Below are 26,979 nucleotides of genomic sequence, written 5' to 3' on the forward strand. Positions count from 1 at the left end.
TGCACATTAGGATGGCATTACTTTCTGGCAGGCTGTTATTTCTCCTACTTAATGTAACTGAATCAGTCTCAGTGGGACTTGGCTTTTACTATTAAGTGCTGTTCTTAGATGTTCCAGGGAGCTGTTATCTTGTGTTAGGGAGCTGCTATCTGGTTACCTTCCCATTGTTCTGTTGTTTGGCTGCAGGGGGGGGTGATATCACTCCTGCCGAATTGCTTGCAGTACAGCAGTAAAGTTATTGAAGTTTATCAGAGACAAGTCACATGACTGGAGGCAGCTGGGAAACAATATGTGTAGCCCCATGTCAGATTTCAAAATTGAATATAAAAAAATCTGTTTGCTCTTTTGAGAAATGGCGCAGGGCAAGTTCGTTGTTGGGTCCCCACCATATCCAGAGGTTGTCCTGTTTAGTTGAAATTGCCCATTATTTGGGCCTCCCCTGTACCACTTGGGTCCCCTGCAGCCCCAGGGTTTAGTTCTTCTATAGTTCTGCCCCTGCTTACACTTTCTCCCAACTAAGCCATAATTTACCTTTACTAACGGCAAGACAATCCCATTGGGTTTGTTTGATGTTTAAATGTGTAACCCTTTCGACACCCTGTTGTCCGTGTTACACTCCACGTGTGGCGCTTACCTGATGACACGGGACAAACCTGAGCCACTCCGCAGTGGTATTGGGAGAGACTGGGTACCTGGTACTTACTGGTGCCTCCACCTAGTGGGATCCGGGAATGACCTACGGTTGGCCCCACTAGGAATACAGTAATAACACACACACTATTGGTTAAACTAAATAACAGTTTATATAAAATAAATGGGCACCTAATACATGCAGCCTCTCAGCTCTCTGGTCCCACCAGCAGCTCTCTTGCTTCCTTCTCTGTCCACCATGCGGCTCTCTATGCCAGGCTTTCTTCTTTTTCCAGTCTCTGTGACTTCCTTTTCCTGCCTGCCACTCCTTAGCTGCTGTGTCACTTCCTACTGCACTGAATAGCTGGTTGCTAGGTAACAGCCTTACAGGGATAAGTGCAATGATTTTGCACGGATTCCCTACAAATGTTTTACTTTTCTTTTCTTTTAAACAGACTTAAGGCCCCCCCATACACGGGCCGAAAAAAGCTGCCGACAGACTGAGTCATGTGTGGGGCCATCTGACAGGCTTCCACGATCGAAAGTCGGCCAATTCTTGATCGGGCAGGTTATAAAATCCCATTGGCAAATACTCAAGTAATGTCATATTTTATGAGTGTTTATTTTTTTGAAAATTTTCATAAATAAAAATTTGACCGCCCGTATCAGATCCATTCTCATCCGATTATTGGGCCCTAGGATCAGCCCGATATCGCCCACCTCGTTTGGCGACATTGATGAGCGGATCTCTACATCTATGGGCGCCTTAAAGTGCAGATCTATCAAGGGTCAAATTTAAGGGGCATATTTATCAAGGGTTGAATTTCAAATTGAAAAAAAATTCAAATTCAAAAGGACCAACCGAAATTCAGTTGAAGTTTTTTTTGGTCGAATAGGTCCGTTTTAGATCGAATAGGCCAAATTTTAATCGTACGAATCGAAGGAATAGCGCATTTGATCGAATTTGGTTCAATGTTTTTCCCACCAATTGACTCCAAATAAGTTCTAGGAGGTCACCCATAGGCTAAGAGTTCATGGGAGTTTGTAAAAACTCCCATAAACTCGAATTTCGAATAAAAAACGATCAGTTGAAATGTATCAAAAAAAATGAGAATTTTTCAAACTCGGGTGAATGGGATCAACCCGCAAACTCGAAACGAATTTGATTCGAGTTTTTTTCTCTAAAAAAATAAATATACCATGAAGGCTGCAAACAACTGCAAATTGATCCCAGTACGTCCCCCATAGGCTAAAACAACAATTCGGCAGGTTTAAGGTGGCAAAGTCAAATTCGAATTCTTAAAGGGCCAGCACATGATAATTTAAAAAATCTAATTAGAATCTTTTTTTTTTTTAAATTTGAATCAAATTTTAACTATTGCCTAGCCGAATTCTACTAAAAAAAAAACCTTGAAAATTTGAATTTAAAAATTCATATATTCACTTCAACCCTTGATAAATCTGCCCCTTAAAGTATGGAGATCCAAATGACAGAAAGATCCCTTATCTGGAAAACCCCAGGTCCTCAGCATTTTGACAACAGGTCCCATACCTGCCTAGTGGCAGGATCAGGGTGCTGTATCTGTTGTGTTTTATCTTTATTACACATTTGGGCAGTTATACGGTCAAGCGCCATTATGGGACCCTCACAGAATGCAAATAGTGGGGCCCCAGGGCCAGAGCTGGATGAGAGAGACCCTGGGGAGAGTGGAAATGTTGGCCACTTGTCTTCGAGGAGGTTTCCTAAATCAGGGACTTCCAATTTACAGCAACCCCACTGTAGTTGTACTAACCAGCCATCCTGTAACTCCCAGCATCCTGTAACTCCCAGCATCCTGTAACTCCCAGCCATCCTGTAACTCCCAGCATCCGCTAACTCCCAGCCATCCTGTAACTCCCATCCATTCTGTAAGTTCCAAGTCCACTAACTCCCAGCCATCCTGTAACTCCCATCATCTGCTAACTCCCAGCTATCCTGTTACTCCCAGCATCCACTAACTCCCAGCCATCCTGTAACTCGCAGCATCCGCTAACTCGCAGCATCCACTTTCTCCCAGCCATCCTGTAACTCCGAGCCGTCCTGTAACTCTTGGCCTCTGCTAATTCCCAGCCATCCTGTAACTCCCAGTGACCGCTAACTTCCAGCATCCATCCTGTAACTCCAAGCATTCACTAACTCCCAGCCACCCTGTAACTCCCAGCATCCACTAACTCCCAGCCATCCTGTAACTTCCAGCATCCGCTAACTTCCAGCATCCACTAACTCCCAGCATCCGCTAACTCCCAACCTTCGTGTAACTCACAGCATCCCCTTAGTCCTAGCCATCCTGTAACTCCCAGCATCCGCTAACTCCCAGCCATCCGCTAACTCCTTGCCATCCTGTAACTCCCAGCCATCCTGTAACTCCCAGCAGCCGCTAACTCCCAGCCATCCTGTATCTTCCAGTGTCCACTAACTCCAAGCAATCCTGTAACTCCCAGCCATCCTGTAACTCCCAGGATTCACTAACTCCCAGCCATCTTGTAACTCCCAGCACCCAGTGTAGAGACTTGAAGCACAATGACAGATGGAGGGTTGTCAGTGTATATTTAGAATTTGTAGCCCCTAAATATATCTCCTGCCCACTAATGGCCGCTATGAACTTCCTGGGGCCCTGCTTTTTTTACACTGATGGATTCCTGAGATTCCTATAGGGGCTCCTCGTTGTACCCGGTAATGGAAACCTCGGCCCCTGCCTGTAACCCCTTTGTTCCCATTTTGGCCCACGTACGGCCCCCGCCTGTATCCACTGAGGTGTGTTTTACATCCCAACACTCACATACAAACACACCGTCATACTGTCCCGCATCTAGACTTAGTGACAAAACAAGCGTTTTTATACGGGGAGGGCGGAGCTTAATAGGAACATGGATCTGATTGGGGAACCGGCATGAAGAAAAAGTGTGGTGGACTGAGGAGACGTTAGTGTGAGGGGTGCACAGATTTAACCGTGATCGTGCTCGCTCTCCAGATTTCCCACAACTACTCAGATCTTTGCAGTTATTTACTCAGTCTCAGTGGGACGCAGTGAAACATTTGTAGATGGGTTGTGACATTTGGCCAGAAGACCCTCCCACACCTTTACTCAATTGGCTCCCTGTCTCTTAGCAACTGGACGCTGCACCACTTCCACCAAATAGTGGTGGTTGGGCAATGGGCAATGGTATTAGTGGCAGGTGCTAATGTAACTGTAGGTGGGGCAGGAAGAGAGTGGAGTCTCTTGTATCTCTGGCCTTGGGGCCTCATTATTTGTATGGTATGTTATAGCGAAGAGAGACTCCCAGATGCAGCATCTGTTTTAGGATAAGGGAAATGAGCTGTTTGCCCAGTCCGGCAGCATCTGGTGGGCCCCTGGGGAGGGGGGTGAGGGATACATAGAAGTACTAAAGACTGTATATTAAGTACAAGTTGTAAGATATTTTCAGTATAAGGATGACATGATGAGTTGTAGTTCAACACTTGCTAAAGGGTCACAGACTGGAAATACCTGATTTGGTTCAATTCTCCCCTTGGATTCCTGCATATGATCCGCTGTATTCTAACTTAGACCCTAAATGAGTGGTTGGTGAGATTTTGGGGGCAGAGTCTGTAAGGAAGCTGCAGAGGCTGTAAGGAAGCTGCACATGGTCTGGGCAACCCAAAATACATCTTTTATACAGTGAGTGATACAAGTAATAAGGACCCCTTCTCCTGGTTGGCAATTTGGGGAGGGCCCCTGATTCCATGTAAGGTTTATACAAGTGTAGAAGTGTGAGTGTGGGCTGAACCATTATCCTGTCCTGTTTGCATGAAGACTTGGCTTTCAGATTCAACAGATATTGGCTTACTCTGATTGTTACCCGAAAGCAGATGATTCTTATTGTTTGGAGGGGTGGAGGAGGTAGAAAGACTTTTATTTAAGGATAACCAAATATTTTTGCCTCATTTAGGAGGTGGACCCGATCTGAAATGTTCAAGAACTTCTGAAAAGGACGTTGGATCAAACAGCTCAGCAGATACGGTATCATATCACTTATTACTTTAACGTGTATATTACAGCAGGTTTCATTTTAACATGGGGCAACTCTCATCGTAATTATCCCTATTGTGTTAATTTAGGGATGCACCAAATCCAGATTCACTTCGGTATTCAGCTAGAATTCTGCCTATCTCAGCAGGATTCGGATTCATCCACATCCTTAAAATCATGTGACTTTTTGTCACAAAACAAGGAAGTAGAACATTTTTTAGCCACACCTTCTCTTTTCCACTTAACGTTCCTGATTTGCATATGCAAATTAGGATTTGGTTCTTTATTGGTCATATCTTCCATGAAGGATTCAGGTGTTTGATTGAATCCAAAATAGTCGATTTGGTGCATTTCTAGTACAATTTTATAATTACTGTTACTTTTGTTCTTGTTTAGGCCCCAATATTCTAATTCCACTCTCTGTTACTTCCTGGTTACTAGGGTAAGTGTGTGTATGGATATGGATATACAGTATACGTATATATATATCACCAAAAATAACCGCACTCCAAGGATTTCTTAAGTGAAATATCAGGATTGAATTTTATTTCAAAGTTTCGGCTCCATCACTTGTGCCGTCTTTAGGAAGACGGGCCGAGTGATGGAGGCGAAATGTTGAAATAAAATGTATGTTAATTTATGTATTATGGTTTTGACCAGTGCCCAGGCAGTTGCTGTTTTTTGGTTAAGAGTGCACTTACAGGACTAGATATATATATACACACACACACACACACACACACACACATATAATGAATTTTGTGGTCACAGCCTCATTGTACCCCCTGTTTAATGGTTTTAAAAATGAGTGGTGAGCACAACTTTCCCTTGTTTGTTATAATTTATACAGAAGCAGTGGCCAGCTCTATGTTGTAGCTCCAACCCTTTCCAGCAGTTGTCCAACTGGTGGCCAATAAAAGGGCAACTAAGTTTGGGAGTTGTAACCTTGAAGGCAGCATGTAGGTTGCAGGTAAAACTTAGTCCCTGTGTAAAATAACCAATTTTATGCCCGGATTTGTGGCAACGCCAAAAAGGCCAGGGCCTAGGGCAGCAAAATTTCAGGGGCGACTTGTTGCCCAACCCCATCCTAAGGAGCACTGGGGACTCAAAGCTCCCCAGTGCTCTTACCCAGGATGATGGACTTATAATTTGTGCATAAACCACACTAGTAAATGTCACAATCATTCCAGATAAATGAAAGCAGAACATTGATTGTTTGTTAAAAAAAGTATATTATAAAATTAAATACAGAAAGATATTTTTTACATTAAAGGATGGTGAAAATGTAATTCACTGATCTATCCGCTACATTAACTTCTTGCAGGTTATGTCTGGATAGTATTTCATTTTCCATAGTTCAACGCTGTGCCAAGTGCTGTAGGCAAGAAGGGGCATCAGGGATACTATTCCATTCAGTTGTGTCTGTTCCTTGTTTAGACTCTGTGTGACTCTTGATGTGATTTCTATATCCATTGGAATAGTCACAGTATCCAACTTGTATCCCTTCTACTGGCCAGTTCAGTAGCAAGTTTTGCTCTTCTTGCTTGCACTGGGCCCATGCCTCATATAAATTAGTCAATAATTATCTTATGGCTGCTTGTCATTGTCATTTTCTTGGCACATTTTTGGCACAATGCACTGCCCATGGCAATAGTCAGTCATGAGGCCTATCTGGATATCAGCCTTTTCTTTTCAGCAGCTGAGAACTGGGCCATTTTTGTGCCACTGCCTTATATTCTGGCAAAACAGTTGTTAGCAGCATATTAGCCAAGGACAAAGTCTCTATAATATTCCCAAAGTGACTCTATTGGTCCAATCTCATTCTCTTGTTTGGAGGACTATCGTCAGGCTCTTGGATCTTTATAAACTCTCCTCCACATTCGCGCTTGTGCCCCTTGGAATACGGAGTCCTGTCCATTACCCGTCTCACTACTTGTGCACAGGGGCCATTGCATCTCCAACTGTGGCGCTTCAGTGACTCGTATTCATCATAGAAATCATGATCGATCTATAAAATAACAAGAGAAATATTACGAAACCTGAAACTGGGGATTCAGCAGGTAGAATATAATCGTACAATCGCACATGATTAGGGCTGGAGAGCCAGTGGTTACATGTAACAATATGGAGGACTCTGTGGCCTTTTAGGAATATTTCTGCCTTTCATCCTGCCTGTGGGTGCCATTGATTAATGTACATGGTGTCTAGTGATGTGTGGGTCGGTATTTCTCCAACCCACACCCGCCCTCCCACCACCCACGCCGGCCCGAGCCCAACTTCCGGGTTCCTTTTATAGACCCGCCCCGCCGATTGCATCACAAAAGGGGTGGAGCGAGCAGGTGCAGCGTCTATAAAAGAAGAACCCGGAAGCCGGCATTTGACGGTGACCACCCGCGAAGAAGAGTGTGAGGTAGGGTCATAGCTGCCCGACCCGCGGGTATCGGGCGAGCTGCATATCACTAATGGTGTCATCATTTTAAAGGGATTGTTCACCTTTCAGAAACTTTTTTCAGTTAAATTTTTTCAGATTGTTCCCCAGAAATAAAGACTTTCTTTCAATCACTTTCCATTTTTTACAGTTTTTCCAAAATCAAAGTTGAATGTCCCTGTCTCTGATGTTTGAGTCTGGCGGCTCAGTAATTCAGGTGCAGATTCTGAACCGTTACGATTTTGCAACATTTAGAGGCACATTTATCAAGGGTCAAATTTCGAATTAATGCGAGTTGTTTTTTTCTAAACTCCTTTAAATTTGAATATACTCTGATATATAGGCCCCCTTTAATGTGGGCAGTACTGATCTAGATTATTCAACTGAATATAACTCAGCAGTAAGGTAAAGTCCAATAACTATTTATTATAAACAAGCAGCAGAACAAGAGCTTTATAGGAATTTTGGGGCACTTTACCTTCGTCCAGAAGCAAAATGCTAAACTGAAATTTTTCTTTACCATCCTACTCCCAGCTGATGGAGAATTTCTCATGTAAAATACTTGTTTGGATTTTATCGGAATGATTTAATGTCTGAAAACACTTACCGTAACATCTGCTCCACTTTCTCTATTGATACGCTCCATGTGATACTGAAATTCCGGCCCATGGTCTAAGATACGGGTACCATTGATACGCTGGTAGTAGTGGATCATTTCATGCAGGAGCGTCTGTAGGGGGAGAAACAGCCCCAATATTACTTGTTCTGTCGTCATGTATAGAAAATACATCACATCTTTGTATGGAACTCTATTCACATGCACAAATATATCTAATTCCATAAGGGAATAACAGAAAGGGAAACATATTTGAGCGGTTCACATCTGTCTTTATTTTAAATTGTGAGTCTCCTCTACTAAACCATTTTGTGGCATCAGGTCAGGAGAAAAGGAATGAGAAACGTTGATCTTCAACATCAACTGACTTGTGCCATGGGGCTGCTGTGTCAGCAGGAGAACATTCCCATCATATAATATAGGGTTTCTTAACCTGCTGTTTAATAGGACCCAGACTGAATCTGACATTCCACTTTGAGACCCAAAAATAAAGACAGAATTGGTTCCCTATCTCCTTTTAACTCTTATTGACTATTGTAGCAGGAGATGTCTGGAATTTGGCTCAGATACATGATCTAAAGCAACACAGAGTAATGACTGATCAGAGCTAACTGTAAGAATTCAATCCTGCATGTAGAGAAACGGACTGCTGACAGTTACTACAAAAAGACACAACAAAAAGACACAACTTACTTCCACTGTATCTTTCCTTGACCGTAAATCAAGGAGAGGCTTGTTCAGTCGAATGCTGCATCTTCTGCTGATAGCCTCACATTTGAAATATCCAGCATTTCTGAAAAAGAAAATCATGCAGATTTGAGAATAAACACTATTTATATGTTACTGTACTTGTCTTGTTCCAGTCCCTGCCCTGTACAGCCAGTATGTAGGTACTTGTTGTGCCCTTGTTAGTAGATTTGCTTTGCAGAAGGCAGATAATGACAGACTAATGCATGGAGCGAGTGCATATGAGCATTTAACAGAAAACTAACAGCGCTCCAGCTCTTGCACATACATATCTCTCCCTCCTGTGCATCTTACCAGGCTAGTAAAGTTGGGGTGTGAAGCTGTATAGTAGTGACAGTGATACAGATTGTCCCCCAAGGTCTATAAACAACAAAGCACATTCGTTTCTGACTTACAAGCTTAACCTGTTGCTCCATTTAAGGTCAATTGGAGGCAGCTGTCCACGAAAGAACTTCCTATTATATTCATGGAATAGGGCGTGGATATCAGGTTTGGGGTCCAGCACCTCCCAATATGGATCGACAACAGACAGACGTTCAAGATCTGGTTGAGTCACCACAAGATCCGCATCAGTCGGACAAGCCACAGAAGGATTCTCACGAGTCTGAGAATTGATTGAAGAGTTTTCAGAAGGTTCATGAGTCGTACAAATATCAGGAGAATGTATTTCCGAAATCTGCTCCGAGGAGCCATTCGGCGAAGAAAAAAATACACCCATCTCCCTCAACTTGTGCTCTCTCTACTCTCTACTCTATACTAACTGGATAAAGTTGGTTTTTCTCATTATGATGTCACATGAAGTCACATGACATTCTGTGCATGCTGGAGGTGCCTCACTGTGATGTCATACAACTGCTCACTCCAGCAACCTGTCGCTCTTAAACGGAAACATTTCACTTTTAAAGGCCAAATTCGCTATTTATTGATGCAGCTATAATGGGCAAATAATTACCAGACTTAAAATACCTTGGTGTTACGTATACCTGTGTATGTAAATGTGGCACTACTTTGCAACTTCTGCTATTGCACTAGTATTTTGAGAAATTCCTGCATTAAATAAAAAGATTTGGGGAAATGGCATTGTGTTTTAAAACCTTGTTGTCTTTTAGCAAATGAGTAGCGATTTTTAAAGTCAAATGTTTTGGAACATTCTTTTTCTTATGTTTTTTTTCCAACCCTCAATTTGAAATATTTGTCCCATCAGTAGGTTCATGGGCCTGACCAATCAGACGCTAGCATTTGAAGCTATTTTTTTATTCTTTTTGGTATAGGTATATGTAAGGGATGAGGCACAAAATGATTTGCCAATATTAAGACTTACATCTAATTGAGTCTTCTGTTATTTACTTGGTTTCCCAGCAGCTTCATAAATAAGTACATTAAAGGGTAGGAACTTATTAATGAATGAACTGATGTGTAGGAGGGGGCTATCCAGAACATTATTTGGGATTTCTTATAACCGGTAGCACATGAGGATCTTACCAGTGAGCTTATGTTATTGGTAGGAAATAGATCTTCCTCTAATCCAGACACTAGAATTGGACTTTTTGTTACCACCTGCACAACTATATAAAACATCTTTTATATCAATATTTTGGGGCAGATTTACTAAAGGTCCAGTTGTATTTAACCTGGAAAATAATTTTTATTCAAAACTCAAATTTTCGGGTTAAAAATAAAAAACTCAAATTTTTCATTGTCTTGAGATCTACTGATCACCAGCTAAAGGTCTACTGGTGTAGAGACTGATATTCTGAGACAACTTGCATTTGGTTTTCATTTTTTATTCTTTGTGATTTTTGAGTTATTTCGCTTTTTATTCAGATGCTCTCATCCAAGCAATTCTTATGAAACACAATAGAGACCCAATTCCAAGTTTTTTGTTGCCTACCTCAGCAGATAGAGGTCAAAGTATGAGTCTTTCATGGACCATTTAAATCAAAGGTGCCTACATTGCGATCAAGTCAAGTACATCAGAACAGCAAACAGTTTATTTCCAGAAACAGATCCAGTACATGAGCATCTTGAGGGCAACTCCATTGTAGTCTGCATGTATTGTGGTTGTTCCCATTCTCTTCCTGTTCCATTCCTGGGTTGTAGGGCTACAACTGAAAGATAGGGGGGTTCCTTTAGTAATCAGAATAGGGCTACTGACGAGCAGGGTCATACTGGGGGCCTACCAGGGGTGCTGTCACAGGGCCCCCTCCTGAACATCAGCCCCCTGCCTACCTTCACAAATGTGCCGTGTGCAGACGATGAGCAGAATATGCACCGCAGCTCTCTTTTCTGGGGGAGCAGGTCTGAGCTGGCAGGGGCCCACTGGGTTTTTACCTGGAGTCCCGCTGGCCCAGTCCGACCCTGCTGACGAGTCATTAAAGGGGAACTCCTCAAAACCATAAACCTTTTAAAAAGTAAGCATAATTTCAAGCAACTTTGCAGTATACATCAATTAAAATATATGCAGATTTTTCATGATTTGCATCTGGGGTGGATTCTGAAAATTCAGAATTTCTTGAGATTCAAGGCAAGTTTCAAGATTATGTGAATGGTGCTGTGACATAGTTTGGGGTCCCAAATTAAATTAGGGATGCACCGAATACACTATTTTGGATTGTTCCGAACCCCTGAATCCTTTGCAAAAGATACGGCTTAACCGAATCTTAATTCGCATACGCAAATTAGGGGTGGGAAGGGGAAACCATTTTTTTTACTTCCTTGTCTTGTGACAAAAAGTCACGCGATGAGAATTAGGATTCGGTTCGGCCGGGCAGAAGGATTTGGCCTGCTGAAGAAGGCTTAATCCTTGACTAATCCCGAACCAAATCCTGGATTAGGTGCATCCCTAAATTAAATAATTGCATTTTGTCAAAACGGTAAGGCACATTCCAAGTTTCTATATATGTAAATGTACATTTTACTCTGTGGCGCAGGGCAAGTTTGTTTTTGGGTCCCCACCATATCCAGAGGTTGTCCTGTTTTGTTGCAATTGGTCATTATTTGGTACCACTTGTGTCCCCTGCAGCCCCAGGGTTTAGTTCTTCTATAGTTCTGCCCCTGCTTACACTTTCTCCCAACTAAGCCATAATTTACCTTTACTAACGGCAAGACAATCCCATTGGGTTTGTTTGATGTTTAAATGTTTTACTTTTTTTTTTTTTTTTACTTTTTATCAGACTTAAGGCCCCCATACACGGGCCGAAAAAAGCTGCCGACAGACTGAGTCATGTGTGGGGCCATCTGACAGGCTTCCACGATCGAAAGTCGGCCAAATCTCGATCGGGCAGGTTATAAAATCCCATCGACAAATACTCAAGTAATGTCATATTTTATGAAAATTTTCATAAATAAAAATTTAACCGCCTGTATCAGATCCATTCTGATCCGATTATTGGGCCCTAGGATCAGCCCGATATCGCCCACCTCGTTTGGCGACATTGATGAGCGGATCTCTACATCTATGGGAGCCTTTAAAGGGCAGATTTATCAAGAGTCAAATTTAAGGGGCATATTAACAAGGGTTGAATTTGAAATTGAAAAAAAATTCGAATTCAAAAGGACCAATCGAAATTAAGTTGAAGTTTTTTTTGGTCGAATAGATCTGTTTTCGATCGAATAGGTCCATATTCGGCGAATTTGAATCGTACGAATCGAAGGAATAGCGCATTTGATCGAATTTGGTTCAATGTTTTTCCCACCAATTGACTCCAAATAAGTTCTAGGAGGTCACCCATTGGCTAAGAGTTTGTGGGAGTTTGTAAAAACTCCCATACACTCGAAATTAGAATAAAAAACGATCAATTGAAATGTATCAAAAAATGAGAATTTTTCAAACTCGGGTGAATGGAATCAACCCGCAAACTCGAATCGAATTTTATTCGAGTTTTTTTTTCCTCTTTAAACAAAAAAAAAACGATTTTTCATGAAGACTGCAAACAACTGCAAATTGATCCCAGTACGTCCCCCATAGGCTAAAACAACAATTCGGCAGGTTTAAGGTGGCAAAGTCAAATTCGAATTCTTAAAGGGCCAGCACATGATAATTTAAAAAATCTAATTAGAATCTTTTTTAAAATTTGAATCGAATTTTAACTATTGCCTAGCCGAATTCTACAAAAAAAACCTTGAAAATTTGAATTTAAAAATTCGTATATTCACTTCGACCCTTGATTAATCTGCCACTTAAATTATGGAGATCCAAATGACAGAAAGATCCCTTATCTGGAAAACTCCAGGTCCTCAGCATTTTGACAACAGGTCCCATACCTGCCTAGAGGCAGGATCAGGGTACTGTTTCTGTTGTGTTATATCTTTATCACACATTTGGGCAGTTATACGGTCAATCGCCATTATGGGACCCTCACAGAATGCAAATAGTGGGGCCCCAGGGCCAGAGCTGGATGAGAGAGACCCTGGGGAGATTGGAAATGTTGGCCACTTGTCTTCGAGGAGGTTTCCTAAATCAGGGACTTCCAATTTACAGCAACCCCACTGTAGTTGTACTAACTCCCAGCCATCCTGTAACTCCCAGCCATCCTGTAACTCTCATCCATCCTGTAAATTCCAGCATCCTGTAACTCCCAGCCATCCTGTAACTCCCAGTAAACCTGTAACTCCCATCATCTGCTAACTCCCAGCATCCACTTTCTCCCAGCCATCTGCTAACTCCCAGCCATCCTGTAACTCCCAGCCATCCTGTAACTCTGAGCCGTCCTGTAACTCTCAGCCCCTGCTAATTCCCAGCCATCCTGTAACTTCCAGTGACTGCTAACTCCCAGCATCTGTTAACTCCCAGCCATCCTGTAACTCCAAGCATCCACTAACTCCCAGCCACCCTGTAACTCCCAGCATCCACTAACTCCCAGCCATCCTGTAACTCCCAGCCATCCGCTAACTCCCTGACATCCTGTAACTCCCAGCCATCCTGTTTCTCCCAGCCATCCTGTAACTTCCAGCGTACACTAACTCCAAGCATCCAGTAACTCCCAGCCATCCTGTAACTCCAAGCATCCGCTAACTCCCATCCACCCTGTAACTCCTAGCATCCCCTTATTCCTAGCCATCCTGTAACTCCCAGCATCTGCTAACTCCCAGCCATCCCCTAACTCCCTGCCATCCTGTCTCCCAGCCATCCTGTAACTCCCAGCATCCACTAACTGCCAGCATCCGCTAACTCCCAACCTTCCTGTAACTCCCAGCATCCCCTTACTCCTAGCCATCCTGTAACTCCCAGCCATCCGCTAACTCCCTGACATCCTGTAACTCCCAGCCATCCTGTAACTACAAGCATCCGCTAACTCCCAGCCACCCTGTAACTCCTAGCATCCCCTTATTTCTAGCCATCCTGTAACTCTGAGCATCTGCTGACTCCCAGCCATCCGCTAACTCCCTGCCATCCTGTAACTCCCAGCCATCCTGTAACTCCCAGCATCCGCTAACTTCCAGCATCCACTAACTCCCAGCATCCGCTAACTCCCAACCTTCCTGTAATTCCCAGCATCCCCTTACTCCTAGCCATCCTGTAACTCCCAGCATATGCTAACTCCCAGCCATCCTGTAACTCCCTGACATCCTGTAACTCCCAGCCATCCTGTAACTTCCAGCGTACACTAACTCCCAGCATCCAGTAACTCCCAGCCATCCTGTAACTCCCAGCATCCGCTACCTCCCAGCATCTGCTAACTCCCAGCCATCCTGTAACTCCCAGCATTCGCTAACTCCCAGCCATCCTGTAACTCCCAGCACCCAGTGTAGAGACTTGAAGCACAATGACAGTGGGAGGGTTGTCAGTGTATATTTAGAATTTGTTCCCATTTTGGCCCACGTACGGCCCCCGCCTGTATCCACTGAGGTGTGTTTTACATCCCAACACTCACATACAAACGTCATACTGTCCCGCATCTAGACTAGCCAAATGAGTGGTTGGTGAGATTTTGGGGGGCAGAGCCTCCATCAGGCTGTAAGGAAGCTGCACATGGTCTGGGCAACCCAAAATACATCTTTTATACAGTGAGTGATACAAGTAATAAGGACCCCTTCTCCTGGTTGGCAATTTTGGGAGGGCCCCCTGATTCCATGTAAGGTTTATACAAGTGTAGAAGTGTGAGTGTGGGCCAGAGCCGGGCCAAGCCAGGCAGGCGCCCTAGGCAGCCTGCCAGGCTGCTGCGCCGGCTAGTTGCGCGCTTCTGCGCATGCGCGAAAAGACGCTTCAGCGCAGAGACGCTTCTGCGCATGCGCGAATCAATGCATGCGTTCGTGTATGCGAAAAGATGGACGGTCGGCAGAGAAGGGACCGGACTAGGGGTAGGAGTAAGCACGTACCTGGCGCCCCTCCACCTTTGCGCCCTAGGCACGTGCCTACTCTGCCTACCCCTAGTTCCGGCCCTGGTGTGGGCTGACCCATTATCCTGTCCTGTTTGCATGAAGACTTGGCTTTCAGATTCAACAGATATTGGCTTACTCTGATTGTTACCCGAAAGCAGATGATTCTTATTGTTTGGAGGGGTGGAGGAGGTAGAAAGACTTTTATTTAAGGATAACCAAGTGTTTTTGCCTCACTTAGGAGGTGGACCTGATCCGAAATGTTCAAGAACTTCTGAAAAGGACGTTGGATCAAACAGCTCAGCAGATACGGTATCATGTCACTTATTGCTTTAACGTGTATATTACAGCAGGTTTTATTTTAACATGGTAAATCCAGCCAAACTAAATCCTTAAAATCATGTGACTTGTCACAAAACAAGGAATTAGAAATTCTTTAGCCACACCTTCTCTTTTCCACTTAACGTTCCTGATTTGCATATGCAAACTCAGGCAGTTGCAGGTGGTTTATTAGTAGAATATGAGTAAAGCTACTGATATTTGTGTGGCCTAAAACAGGGTGGGCCATGGCCTTTCTGTTGTTCCATTAGTTTGCGGGGCGATGACACAAGCTTCACTCCACCTTGTGTACTGGAAAGTAAATACCTGAAGACAATATCCCTTCAACAACAAATCAGTGGGGAAACCGCAGGAACACCCTTTGGAAAAAACTGATTCTAGCCCCCCATCAGAGAGGCATGTTTGAAACCTGAACCCAAGCTTCGATTAGTTTCACAGCAGAAGAGAAGAGATTTTTGCATAATTATTAAAGGGGTTTGTTCGCCTTTAACGTTTAGCATGTTATAGAATATCCTATTACCAAGGGGCAGATTTACAAAATTCGAGTGAAGAATTCGAATGTAAAAAACTTCGAATTTCGAAGTATTTTTTGGGTACTTCGACCATCGAATTGGTTAAATTCGTTCGAATTCGAACGATTCGAAGTAAAAATCGTTCGACTATTCGACCATTCGATAATCGAAGTACTGTCTCTTTAAAAAATACTTCGACCACCTACTTCGGTAGATAAAACCTACCGAAGTCAATGTTAGCCTATGGGGAAGGTCCCCATAGGCTTGCCTGTGATTTTTTGATCGAAGGATTTTCCTTCGATCGTTGGATTCAAATCCTTCGAATCGTTCGATTCTAAGGATTTAATCGTGCGATCGAACGAAAAATCCTTCGATCGATCGATATATCGAAGTCGAACGATATCAATATTCGAAGTCCAACGATTTTAGTTCCCAGTCGAATATCAAGGGTTAATTAACCCTCGATATTCGACTATTGATGAATCGGCCCCCAACTGTTCAATTGGTCTTCATTTTTTACTTTTTCTAAATTATTTGTAGCTCTCAAACAGCGGTCACTGCCCCCATCAGCCAAAAGTCTATTGCTCTGTGATGTTACAATTTTATAATTACTGTTACTTTTGTTCCTGTTTAGGCCCCAATATTCTAATTCCACTCTCTGTTACTTCCTGGTTGCTAGGGTAAGTGTGTGTATGGATATGGCTATACAGTATATATATATTACCAAAAATAACCGCACTCCAAGGACTTCTTAAGTGAAAAATCAGGATTGAATTTTATTTCAAAGTTTCGGCTCCATCACTCGGCCATCTTCAGGAAGATGGCCCGAGTGATGGAGCCGAAATGTTGAAATAAAATGTATGGTAAAGTATGTATAATGGTTTTGACCACCACCCAGGCAGTTGCTGTTTTTGTTAATAGTGCACCTAACAGGACTGGATATATATATACATACACACACACACACACACACACACACACACATATAATGAATTTTGTGGTCACAAGCTCATTGCACCCCTGCTTGATGGTTTTAAAAATGAGTGGTGAGCACAACTTTCCCTTGTTTGTTATCAGGCTCGGACTGGCAATCTGTGGGTTCTGGCAAATGCCAGAGGGGCTGCCATAAGATGCCATAGAAAGTCACTATTTAGTGGGCTGGTGAGTCGCTGATTGGGCCTGTATTGGATTGCCAGGGCCTATTTTGACTCCCAGTCCAGACCTGTTTGTTATAATTCATACAGAAGCAGTGGCCAGCTCCATGTTGTAGCTCCAACCCTTTCCAGCAGTGGTCCAACTGGTGGCCAATAAAAGGGCAACCGATTTTGGGAGTTTTAACCTTGAAGGCAGCATGTAGGTTGCAGGTAAAACTTAGTCCCTGTGTAAAATAAGGCAGCAAAATTTCAGGGGCGACTTGTTGCCCAACCCCATCCTAATGAGCACTGGGGACTCAAAGCTCCCCAGTGCTCTTACCTAGGACGATGGACTTATAATTTGTGCATAAACCACACTAGTTAATGTCACAATCATTGCAGATAAATGAAAGCAGAACAAGGATTTTAAATTGTTTGTTAAAAAAGTATATTGTAAAATTGAAAATATTTTTAACGTTAAAGGATGGTGAAAACGTAATTCACTGATCTATCTGCTACATTAACTTCTTGCAGGTCATGTCTGGATAGTATTTCATTTTCCATAGTTCAACGCTGTGCCAAGTGCTGTAGGCAAGAAGGGGCATCAGGGATACTATTCCATTCAGTTGTGTCTATTCCTTGTTTAGACTCTGTGTGACTCTTGATGTGATTTCTATATCCATTGGAATAGTCACAGTATCCAACTTGTATCCCTTCTACTGGCCAGTTCAGCAGCAAGTTTTGTTCTTCTTGCTTGCACTGGGCCCATGCCTTATAAAAGTAAGTCAATAATAATCTTATAGCTGCTCATTGTCGTTTTCTTGGCACATTTTTGGCACAATGCACTGCCCATGGCAATAGTCAGTCATGAGGCCTATCTGGATATCAGCCTCTTCTTTTCAGCAGCTGAGAACTTGGCCATTTTTGTGCCACTGCCTTATATTCTGGCAAAACAGTTGTTAGCAGCATATTAGCCAAGGACAAAGTCTCTATAATATTCCCAAAGTGACTCTATTGGTCCAATCTCATTCTCTTGTTTGGAGGACTATCGTCAGGCTCTTGGATCTTTATAAACTCTCCTCCACATTCGCGCTTGTGCCCCTTGGAATACGGAGTCCTGTCCATTACCCGTCTCACTACTTGTGCACAGGGGCCATTGCATCTCCAACTGTGGCGCTTCAGTGACTCGTATTCATCATAGAAATCATGATCGATCTATAAAATAACAAGAGAAATATCACAAAACCTGGAACTGGGGATTCAGCAGGTAGAATATAATCGTACAATCGCACATGATTAGGGCTGGAGAGCCAGTGGTTACATGTAACAATATGGAGGACTCTGTGGCCCTTTAGGAATCTTTCTGCCTTTCATCCTGCCTGTTTGTGCCATTGACTAATGTACATGTTGTCTAGTGATGTGTGGGTCGGTATTTCTCCAACCCACATCCGCCCTCCCACCACCCACGCCGGCCCGAGCCCGACTTCCGGGTTCCCTTTAGAGCCCCGCCGATTATGTTACAAAAGGGGTGGAGCGAGCAGGTGCAGCGTCTATAAAAGAAGAACCCGGAAGCCGGCATTTGACGGTGACCACCCGCGAAGAAGAGTGTGAGGTCGGGTCATACCTGCCCAACCCGCGGGTAAACCCATGGGTCCCGTGGGTATCGGGCCAGCTGCACATCACTAATGGTGTCATCATTTTAAAGGGATTGTTCACCTTCCAGAAACTGGTGTTTCAGTCTGGCAGGTCAGTAATTCAGGTGTACATTCTGAACTGTTACAGTTTTGCAACATTTAGAGGCACATTTATCATGGGTCAAATTTCGAATTAATGCGAGTTGTTTTTTTTAAACTCCTTTAAATTTGAATATACTCTAAATTCAACCGAGGGGTTATTTATTAAAAGAATCGAATATCTGAACTGAGTTGTGGAAGGGGAACAACTCCTTTAATACGATTGATATATAGGCCCCCTTTAATGTGGGCAGTACTGATCTAGATTATTCAACTGAATATAACTCAGCAGTAAGGTAAAGTCCAATAACTATTTATTATAAACAAGCAGCAGAACAAGAGCTTTATAGGAATTTTGGGGCACTTTACCTTCGTCCAGAAGCAAAATGCTAAACTGAAATTTTTCTTTACCATCCTACTCCCAGCTGATGGAGAATTTCTCATGTAAAATACTTGTTTGGATTTTATCGGAATAATTTAATGTCTGAAAGCACTTACCGTAACATCTGCTCCACTTTCTCTATTGATACGCTCCATGTGATACTGAAATTCCGGCCCATGGTCTAAGATGCGGGTACCATTGATACGCTGGTAGTAGTGGATCATTTCATGCAGGAGCGTCTGTAGGGGGAGAAACAGCCCCAATATTACTTGTTCTGTCGTCATGTATAGAAAATACATCACATCTTTGTATGGAACTCTATTCACATGCACAAATATATCTAATTCCATAAGGGAATAAAAGAAAGGAAACATATTTAAGCGGGTCACATCTGTCTTTATTTTAAATTGTGAGTCTCCTCTACTAAACCATTTTGTGGCATCAGGTCAGGAGAAAAGGAATGAGAAATGTTGATCTTAAACATCAACTGACTTGTGCCATGGGGCTGCTGTGTCAGCAGGAGAACATTCCCATCATATAATATAGGGTTTCTTAACCTGCTGTTTAATAGGACCCAGACTGAATCTGACATTCCACTTTGAGACCCAAAAATAAAGACAGAATTGGTTCCCTATCTCCTTTTAACTCTTATTGACTATTGTAGCAGGAGATGTCTGGAATTTGGCTCAGATACATGATCTAAAGCAACACAGAGTAATGACTGATCAGAGCTAACTGTAAGAATTCAATCCTGCATGTAGAGAAACGGACTGCTGACAGTTACTACAAAAAGACACAACAAAAAGACACAACTTACTTCCACTGTATCTTTCCTTGACCGTAAATCAAGGAGAGGCTTGTTCAGTCGAATGCTGCATCTTCTGCTGATAGCCTCACATTTGAAATATCCAGCATTTCTGAAAAAGAAAATCATGCAGATTTGAGAATAAACACTATTTATATGTTACTGTACTTGTCTTGTTCCAGTCGCTGCCCTGTACAGCCAGTATGTAGGTACTTGTTGTGCCCTTGTTAGTAGATTTGCTTTGCAGAAGGCAGATAATGACAGACTAATGCATGGAGCGAGTGCATATGAGCATTTAACAGAAAACTAACAGCGCTCCAGCTCTTGCACATACATATCTCTACCTCCTGTGCATCTTACCAGGCTAGTAAAGTTGGGGTGTGACGCTGTATAGTAGTGACAGTGATACAGATTGTCCCCCAAGGTCTATAAACAACAAAGCACATTCGTTTCTGACTTACAAGCTTAACCTGTTGCTCCATTTAAGGTCAATTGGAGGCAGCTGTCCACGAAAGAACTTCCTATTATATTCATGGAATAGGGCGTGGATATCAGGTTTGGGGTCCAGCACCTCCCAATATGGATCGACAACAGACAGACGTTCAAGATCTGGTTGAGTCACCCCAAGATCCGCATCAGTCGGACAAGCCACAGAAGGATTCTCACGAGTCTGAGAATTGATTGAAGAGTTTTCAGAAGGTTCATGAGTCGTACAAATATCAGGAGAATGTATTTCCGAAATCTGCTCCGAGGAGCCATTCGGCGAAGAAAAAAATACACCCATCTCCCTCAACTTGTGCTCTCTCTACGCAGTTGCTTTACCAACTGGATAATGTTGGTTTTTCTCATTATGATGTCACATGAAGTCACATGACATTCTGTGCATGCTGGAGGTGCCTCACTGTGATGTCATACAACTGCTCACTCCAGCAACCTGTCGCTCTTAAACGGAAACATTTCACTTTTAAAGGCCAAATTCGCTATTTATTGATGCAGCTATAATGGGCAAATAATTACCAGACTTAAAATACCTTGGTGTTACATATACCTGTGTATGTAAATGTGGCACTACTTTGCAACTTCTGCTATTGCACGAGCATTTTGAGAAATTCCTGCATTAAATGAAAAGATTTGGGGAAATGGCACTGTGTTTTAAAACCTTGTTGTCTTTTAGCAAATGATTAGCAATTTTTAATGTCAAATTTTACTGAAACATTCTTTTTCTTATGTTTTTTTCCAACCCTCAATTTGGAATATTTGTCCCATCAGTAGGTTCATAGGCCTGACCAATCAGACGCTAGCATTTGAAGCTATTTTTTTTTCTTTTTTGGTATAGGTATATGTAAGGGATGAGGCACAAAATGATTTGCCAATATTAAGACTTACATCTAATTGAGTCTTCTGTTATTTACTTGGTTTCCCAGCAGCTTTATAAACAAGTGCATTAAAGGGGAGGAACTTATTAATGAATGAACTGATGTGTAGGAGGGGGCTATCCAGAACATTATTTAAGATTTCTTATAACTGGTAGCACATGAGGATCTTACCAGTGAGCTTATGTTATTGGTAGGAAATAGATCTTCCTCTAATCCAAACACTAGAATTGGACTTTTTGTAACCACCTGCACAACTATATAAAACATCTTGTATATCAATATTTTGGGGCAGATTTACTTAAGGTCCAGTTGTATTTAACCTGAATAATTTGAGTTTTTAAGGTTATTTTTATTCAAAACTCAGATTTTCGGGTTAAAAAATAAAAAACTCAAATTTTTCATTGTCTTGAGATCTACTGATCACCAGCTAAAGTTCTACTGGTGTAGAGACTGATATTCTGAGACAACTTGCATTTGGTTTTCATTTTTTATTCTTTGTGATTTTTGAGTTATTTAGCTTTTTATTCAGCAGGTGTCATTTTATAACATAATAAAAGTTAACGGTGAAACCACCCCTTTAACAGTTCCAGTAGTGACAAATGGGCTCAACGACACTTTTATTTTCAGTGGCAAAGACTTAGACTCGCAGATTCACTCATCCAAGTAATTCTTATGAAACACAATAGAGACCCAATTCCAAGTTTTTTGTTGCCTACCTCAGCAGATAGAGGTCAAAGTATGAGTCTTTCGTGGACCATTTAAATCAAAGGTGACTACATTGCAATCAAGTCAAGTACATCAGAACAGCAAACCATTTATTTCCAGAAACAGATCCAGTACATGAGCATCTTGAGGGCAACTCCATTGTAGTCTGCATGTATTGTGGTTGTTCCCATTCTCTTCCTGTTCCATTCCTGGGTTGTAGGGCTACAACTGAAAGATAGGGGGTTGCTTTAGTAATCAGAATAGGGCTACTGACGAGCAGGGTCGTACTTGGGGGCCCGGGGGCTACTGGGGCCGATGTCACAGGGCCCCCTCCTGAACACCAGCCCCCTGCCTACCTTCACAAATGTGCCGTGTGCAGAAGATGAGCAGAATATGCACCGCAGCTCTCTTTTCTGGGGGAGCAGGTCTGGGCTGGCAGGGGCCCACAGGGTTTTTTCCTGGAGTCCCGCTGGCCCAGTCCGACCCTGCTGACGAGTCATTAAAGGGGAACTCCTCAAAAACATATCCTTTTTGAAAAGTAAACATAATTTCAAGCAACTTTGCAGTATACATCAATTAAAATACATGCAGATTTTTCATGATTTATAATAATTTGGAACAGTTCCTTAAGCCTAGCCCCCTGCTCTCCTGCTGATCAGTCTGACTACTTTGCTGAGCTGGCTGACTACTGTTACTTTGTATCAACAGCCATCTGTCCTAAGCCTGCATCCTCCAAACCCCACAATTCCCTGCACACGTGATTTCAATAAGGAAAGGAAGATCCGAGTACAATGCATTGTGGGTTACGTAGTTCCTGCATGTTGTCTGTAAGCTGTGGAGAAGTTGTTACAATTTGTAACATCAGTGTTTAGTCCCTCCTTCCCTGCCAGGATTTCAAATGATGCAGAAAGAGAAGAACTGTTACACAGCTGGATTTAGGCATAGAAAATGGCATTTATTCATACTTTTTGAAGAAACAGGTAACGGTAATGGATATATTAGGGGTTTCTGTGTTATGTGGCCTCTATCAAATTTTGGTTTAGAAGCCGGAGTTCCCCTTTAATGATATGAATATGGCAGATGTCTACTGGCAGCAGATCAGAACTTCTGCTTAATTAGCCTGCCTAACATTTACATGTAATAACCTTATTCCTTCATTACTGCTTAATTATATTGATCAGCTAAATGAGTCTGTGCCTTTTATTGACCTTGTCCCCGGGTTTTAATTGTAACGATTTGTTATGTAACACTGTTTACATCTGAGCAAAGAAAAGATCATAGTTGGCCGAGTAATGAGCATCTATTGAAAACAATTCCATTTGCATCTGGGGGGGATTCTGAAAATTCTGAATTTCTTGAGATTCAATCCAAGTTTCAAGATTATGTGAATGGTGCTGTGACATAGTTTGGGGTCCCAAATTAAATTAGGGAGGCACCGAATCCACTATTTTGGATTTAGCCGAACCCCTGAATCCTTTGCAAAAGATACGGTAGATTCTGAATCCTAATTTGCATATGTAAATTGAGGGTAGTATGTCTACTAGAAAATCATGTAAACATTAAATAACCCCAATTATATCTTAGTTTGGATCAAGTACAAGATACAAGTTTAATTATTACAGAGAAAAAGGAAATCATTTTTAAAAATGTGGTTTCTTTAGATAAAACAGAGTCTATGGGAGGCGGCCTTTCCGTAATTCGGATCCTATACCTATTAGCCAGTTCTGGAAATTATTTTGTACAAGGGCAGGGATTATCATATTATTCTCAAATGCCCTCTTTCTCTTGCAGGCAGAATTGTGATGCTAATGAAGCCCTGGAGATGAACTATTCGTATAAGGTGGAAGCCTATGAGTTTGACGACAAGTGTGGAAGAAATAACAATCAAAGCACTGACATCCAGTTTCACCTCAACTCCCTGGTAACCAATCCTGGTAATCAAAAACTCAGTGGTGTAACTACCGGCGGAGCAGGGGGTGCGATTGGGCCAGGGACTTCTTCGTGATTCCAGGCGGTTCCAGGCGTACGGAGGGGGGCGGGGGGCCTGGCTGCATGTCTTGCGCCAGGGCCTGCCCTCCTCTAGGTACGTTACTGCAAAAACTTGAGGAGGAACCACATGGGTCATATCTGTTGCTTTTGAATCTGAGCTGAATGCTGAGGATCAATTGCAAACTCACTGAACAGTTATGTCCCATGTGGTCCCCTTAAAGGGGTGATTCACCTTTAAATTAACTTTTAGTATGTTATAGAATGGCCAATTCTAAGCAACTTTTCAGTTGGTCTTCATTATTTATTGTTTACAGTTCTTGAATTTTTTGCCTTCCAGCTTTCAAATGGGTGTCACTGACCCCATCTATAAAACAAATGCTCTGAAAGACTACACATTTATTGTTATTGCCACTTTTTATTACTCTTGTTTCTGTTGAGGCCCTCTCCTAATCATATATCAGTCTCTTATTCAAATCAATGCATGGTTGCTAAGGTAATTAGGACCCTAGCAACCAGATTGCTGAAATTGCAAACCGGAGAGCTGCTGAATAAAAAGCTAAATAACTCAAAAGTAATGAAAAATGCAAACCAATTGCAAAATGCCTCAGAATATCAATCTCTACATCATACTAAAAGTTAACTTGAAGGTGAACAACCCCTTTAAATTTGCTGACTAACTCGGAGTTAGAGAGCTGAAAAGCAGGAAGTCGTGTTCTGATCTGTTATACATTTTTGCCTTACTATTTTATATTGTATACTATAGGGAACAGCAGATATAGACTGCACATCTTACAGTTAGATAAAAAAAAACCTGGGTGCTAAAAGATTAAAATAGTCTGTCCATGGTACTGCCACTAGTTTTGTAAAAGAAAAAAATGTTTATTAATGAGACGTTTTTGTCCCACACAGGAACCTTGAGGTCCTTGTTGTTTTTTTTTTTTTATATAGTTTTTGAATTAATTCATTATCCTCTTCTTCTGAGTCTTTCCAGCTTTGAAATGGGGGGGGGGGGTCACTTATTTATATGGCAGAATTGTGACATAAAGATACTCAGTGTCAGACTGGCCCAACCTGGATACCAGGAAAACTCCCGGTAGGCCCAGATGTCAGTGGCCCCTCGTGCTGCTAAACATTTGCCCTATTTCATGGCCATTCCCTATTTCTATGAGAAAAAAAAATGTCTAAATAGAATTATTGTATTATAGTATGTAAAGAAAAGAGACTAGGGGGCAAATTTACTGAAGGGTGAAGTGACTAATGCCATCGAAAATTTGCGTGAGTTTATTTCGGTACTTCGCCGATATATTAATGGTCACTGGTGTAACTTCGCTAGCGAAGGAGATAGACTCTCGCGGTACTTCGCTCCCTAATGCCTGGCGAAGTTGCACTCTGGCGAATGGACGTAACTACGCAAATTCACTAAGATGCGGATTTTACTGAACATTACCTCTTGCGCCTGATTTGCCTTCGCCACCTCAGACCAGGCGAAGTGCAATTGAGTAGATAGGACTTCCTCAAAAAATAGTTGAAAATTTTTCTAAGTCCCAAAAAACGCTGGCGTCTTTTCCATTTTTCAGGGCGATAGGCTGCAAAAGAGCATAACATTTTTTTTGGAGTAACCTGCTTCCCCCCTACATTTCCTAACATATGACACATAAACTATACACTGGGCTCATGTGTAGGGCAATAGAACAACTTTATTTTATTAAGGTTTCCCGGCCTTGTGTAGTGTAATGTATTTGCTGCAACATATACGTCCATTGTACTTTAACTTCCCGCCATATGCAAATTAGGCAACACTAGCGCAACACCGCTTCACTTGGCGCAGTAACGCTGGCACAACTTCACCAGCGTTCGGTGCCCTGCGCGCAACTTCGGATTTTAGTGAATTAGTGTTGTCCTGGCGAATTAATGCCTGGCGAAGTGTTGCGCTCTGAGCGAAGCCGTCGCTGGCGAATTTTCGGGGGTTAGTGAATTTGCCCCTAGGAGAATAGAGGTTGAGTGAGGAGATTAAGAATAATAGTACAGAGAGTGGGTCTTGTTTTTGTGTGGGTCCCTGGTGTCCCAGTCCAACACTGCAGATACATGATACATTTAGGTGGTTAGATATCAACGGTCGAATTTTAGAGTTTTTTAACCTCGAATGAACTCACAACTCGAATGCTTTCTAATTTAAGAAAAAACTCTAATTGATCAAGTGTTCGGCGAAAAAAAAACTGGAATCACTTAAATTTATTGAGATTTCGGGCAAGAGACTCTGAAAAAAGCTCAAACATCCTGAAGGCTAGTAACATCTTCAACTGGTTAAAGGGACCTCTGCCATTGACTCCTGTATGACCTCCACAGGTTTTAGATGGTGTATTTTTGGATTCGAGCTATTTCCATGGTCGGGGTATAATAAATCTCAAAAAGTTCTAGTTTTTTTTTTAACTCTAAAAATTCAAGGTTTTTTTCGAAAACTAAAATTTTTTCATGGGAAACACAACTCGAATCTTGATAAATCTGCCCTTAATATCTACTCTTAGCACAGAGTGAGCCATGGATGTCAGGTTGCCTGGTGGACCCTCAAAGGCCCAGTCAAATACTGTTTGAATTTAAAATAAGAAATGGACAAAATGCCTTAGGCTTTGCATTTGTTCAATTCTGCTGCACTGATTTCTGGATTAGAAGCTTATTTTTGAAAAAACATGCAGGTGGCGCTGTAGCATTAGAAAAAAATAAATATCGCCTCGCAAGTACCGTTTAGAATAGGGAACATAAATACTGACAATTGTTTAAATGTAGCGGCTAAAGGCAATTTATATATAGTCATGATGACCTTCGGCACCCTACATCAACATTTACAATCTTAGCGCCTGATATTTTCATGCACATAAGCAATCAAATGGTATTTTGTAGCAAATTGCTGTCTTAAGCAACTTATAAAATATGGAAAAAGTCTCCCAGAATGCCATGCTCTCTAGGCCTTTAATTTACTTGCCGCCTAGTTCTTAAAAACAAGCATTAAAGCCAGAAGTGCTGGGGAAGTAATGAATTGCCGGGGGCTCTGCTTCCATAAAGCTATCGCTCTAATGTATAATGATTGCGATTATTTTGGATACATTTGTTATTCCAGCGCAGACCTGCCTTCAGGAAATGTTGCACTCCATTTAAAGATAAGAAACATATCAGTAAGGAAAAAAAACGTGCATTAAAGGCAAACATTTTTACACGTCAG

General features: G+C 42.1%; 3 protein-coding genes across 7 annotated transcripts in view; 1 reads left to right on the forward strand and 2 right to left on the reverse strand.

Annotated features, from left to right (window-relative positions):
• Window positions 1–26,979, forward strand: part of LOC121398106 (tektin-4-like) — a 109,103-nt gene that overhangs the window by 64,192 nt on the left and 17,932 nt on the right. For 2 of the 5 annotated variants that reach the window (XR_005964106.1, XM_041576666.1), the window contains 2 exons: window positions 15,030–15,100; window positions 23,565–23,701. The exons of 1 other annotated variant lie outside the window; for it this stretch is intronic. The gene's annotated coding sequence lies outside the window, so the exon portion shown is untranslated. Of the gene's footprint in view, window positions 1–4,599; window positions 4,916–15,029; window positions 15,101–16,273; window positions 16,318–23,564; window positions 23,702–26,979 lie in introns of those variants that run through there. 2 more of the 5 variants (XR_005964107.1, XM_041576665.1) reach the window with 2 other exon arrangements.
• On the reverse strand, window positions 5,892–8,245 carry LOC121398105 (DNA-dependent metalloprotease SPRTN-like). The gene is made up of 2 exons (XM_041576664.1): window positions 7,715–8,245; window positions 5,892–6,687 (listed from the first exon to the last, which is right to left on the reverse strand). Exons 1-2 carry the CDS (start codon window positions 7,946–7,948, stop codon window positions 6,484–6,486), a joined length of 438 nt encoding a protein of 145 aa, XP_041432598.1. The 5' UTR covers window positions 7,949–8,245; the 3' UTR covers window positions 5,892–6,483.
• On the reverse strand, window positions 17,633–19,883 carry LOC121398103 (DNA-dependent metalloprotease SPRTN-like). Its single transcript, XM_041576661.1, has 3 exons — window positions 19,705–19,883; window positions 19,004–19,126; window positions 17,633–17,987 (listed from the first exon to the last, which is right to left on the reverse strand). Exons 1-3 carry the CDS (start codon window positions 19,819–19,821, stop codon window positions 17,784–17,786), a joined length of 444 nt encoding a protein of 147 aa, XP_041432595.1. The 5' UTR covers window positions 19,822–19,883; the 3' UTR covers window positions 17,633–17,783.

The sequence above is a fragment of the Xenopus laevis genome, chromosome 9_10L, assembly GCF_017654675.1.
Source record: "Xenopus laevis strain J_2021 chromosome 9_10L, Xenopus_laevis_v10.1, whole genome shotgun sequence".
In the NCBI taxonomy this organism is placed as follows: Eukaryota; Metazoa; Chordata; class Amphibia; order Anura; family Pipidae; genus Xenopus; species Xenopus laevis.

What these genes read in the sequence shown, in the direction of transcription:
- LOC121398105 (XM_041576664.1), bottom strand. Translation starts at nt 7,948, where the DNA reads ATGGAATTAGATATATTTGTGCATGTGAATAGAGTTCCATACAAAGAT. An exon ending in AAAGTGGAGCAGATGTTACG is followed by an intron (nt 6,688 to 7,714) that starts GTAAGTGTTTTC and finishes GTTATTTTATAG; the next exon opens with ATCGATCATGATTTCTATGA.
- LOC121398103 (XM_041576661.1), bottom strand. Translation starts at nt 19,821, where the DNA reads ATGATTTTCTTTTTCAGAAATGCTGGATATTTCAAATGTGAGGCTATC. An exon ending in CAAGGAAAGATACAGTGGAA is followed by an intron (nt 19,127 to 19,704) that starts GTAAGTTGTGTC and finishes CTCCCCCTACAG; the next exon opens with ACGCTCCTGCATGAAATGAT. An exon ending in AAAGTGGAGCAGATGTTACG is followed by an intron (nt 17,988 to 19,003) that starts GTAAGTGCTTTC and finishes GTTATTTTATAG; the next exon opens with ATCGATCATGATTTCTATGA.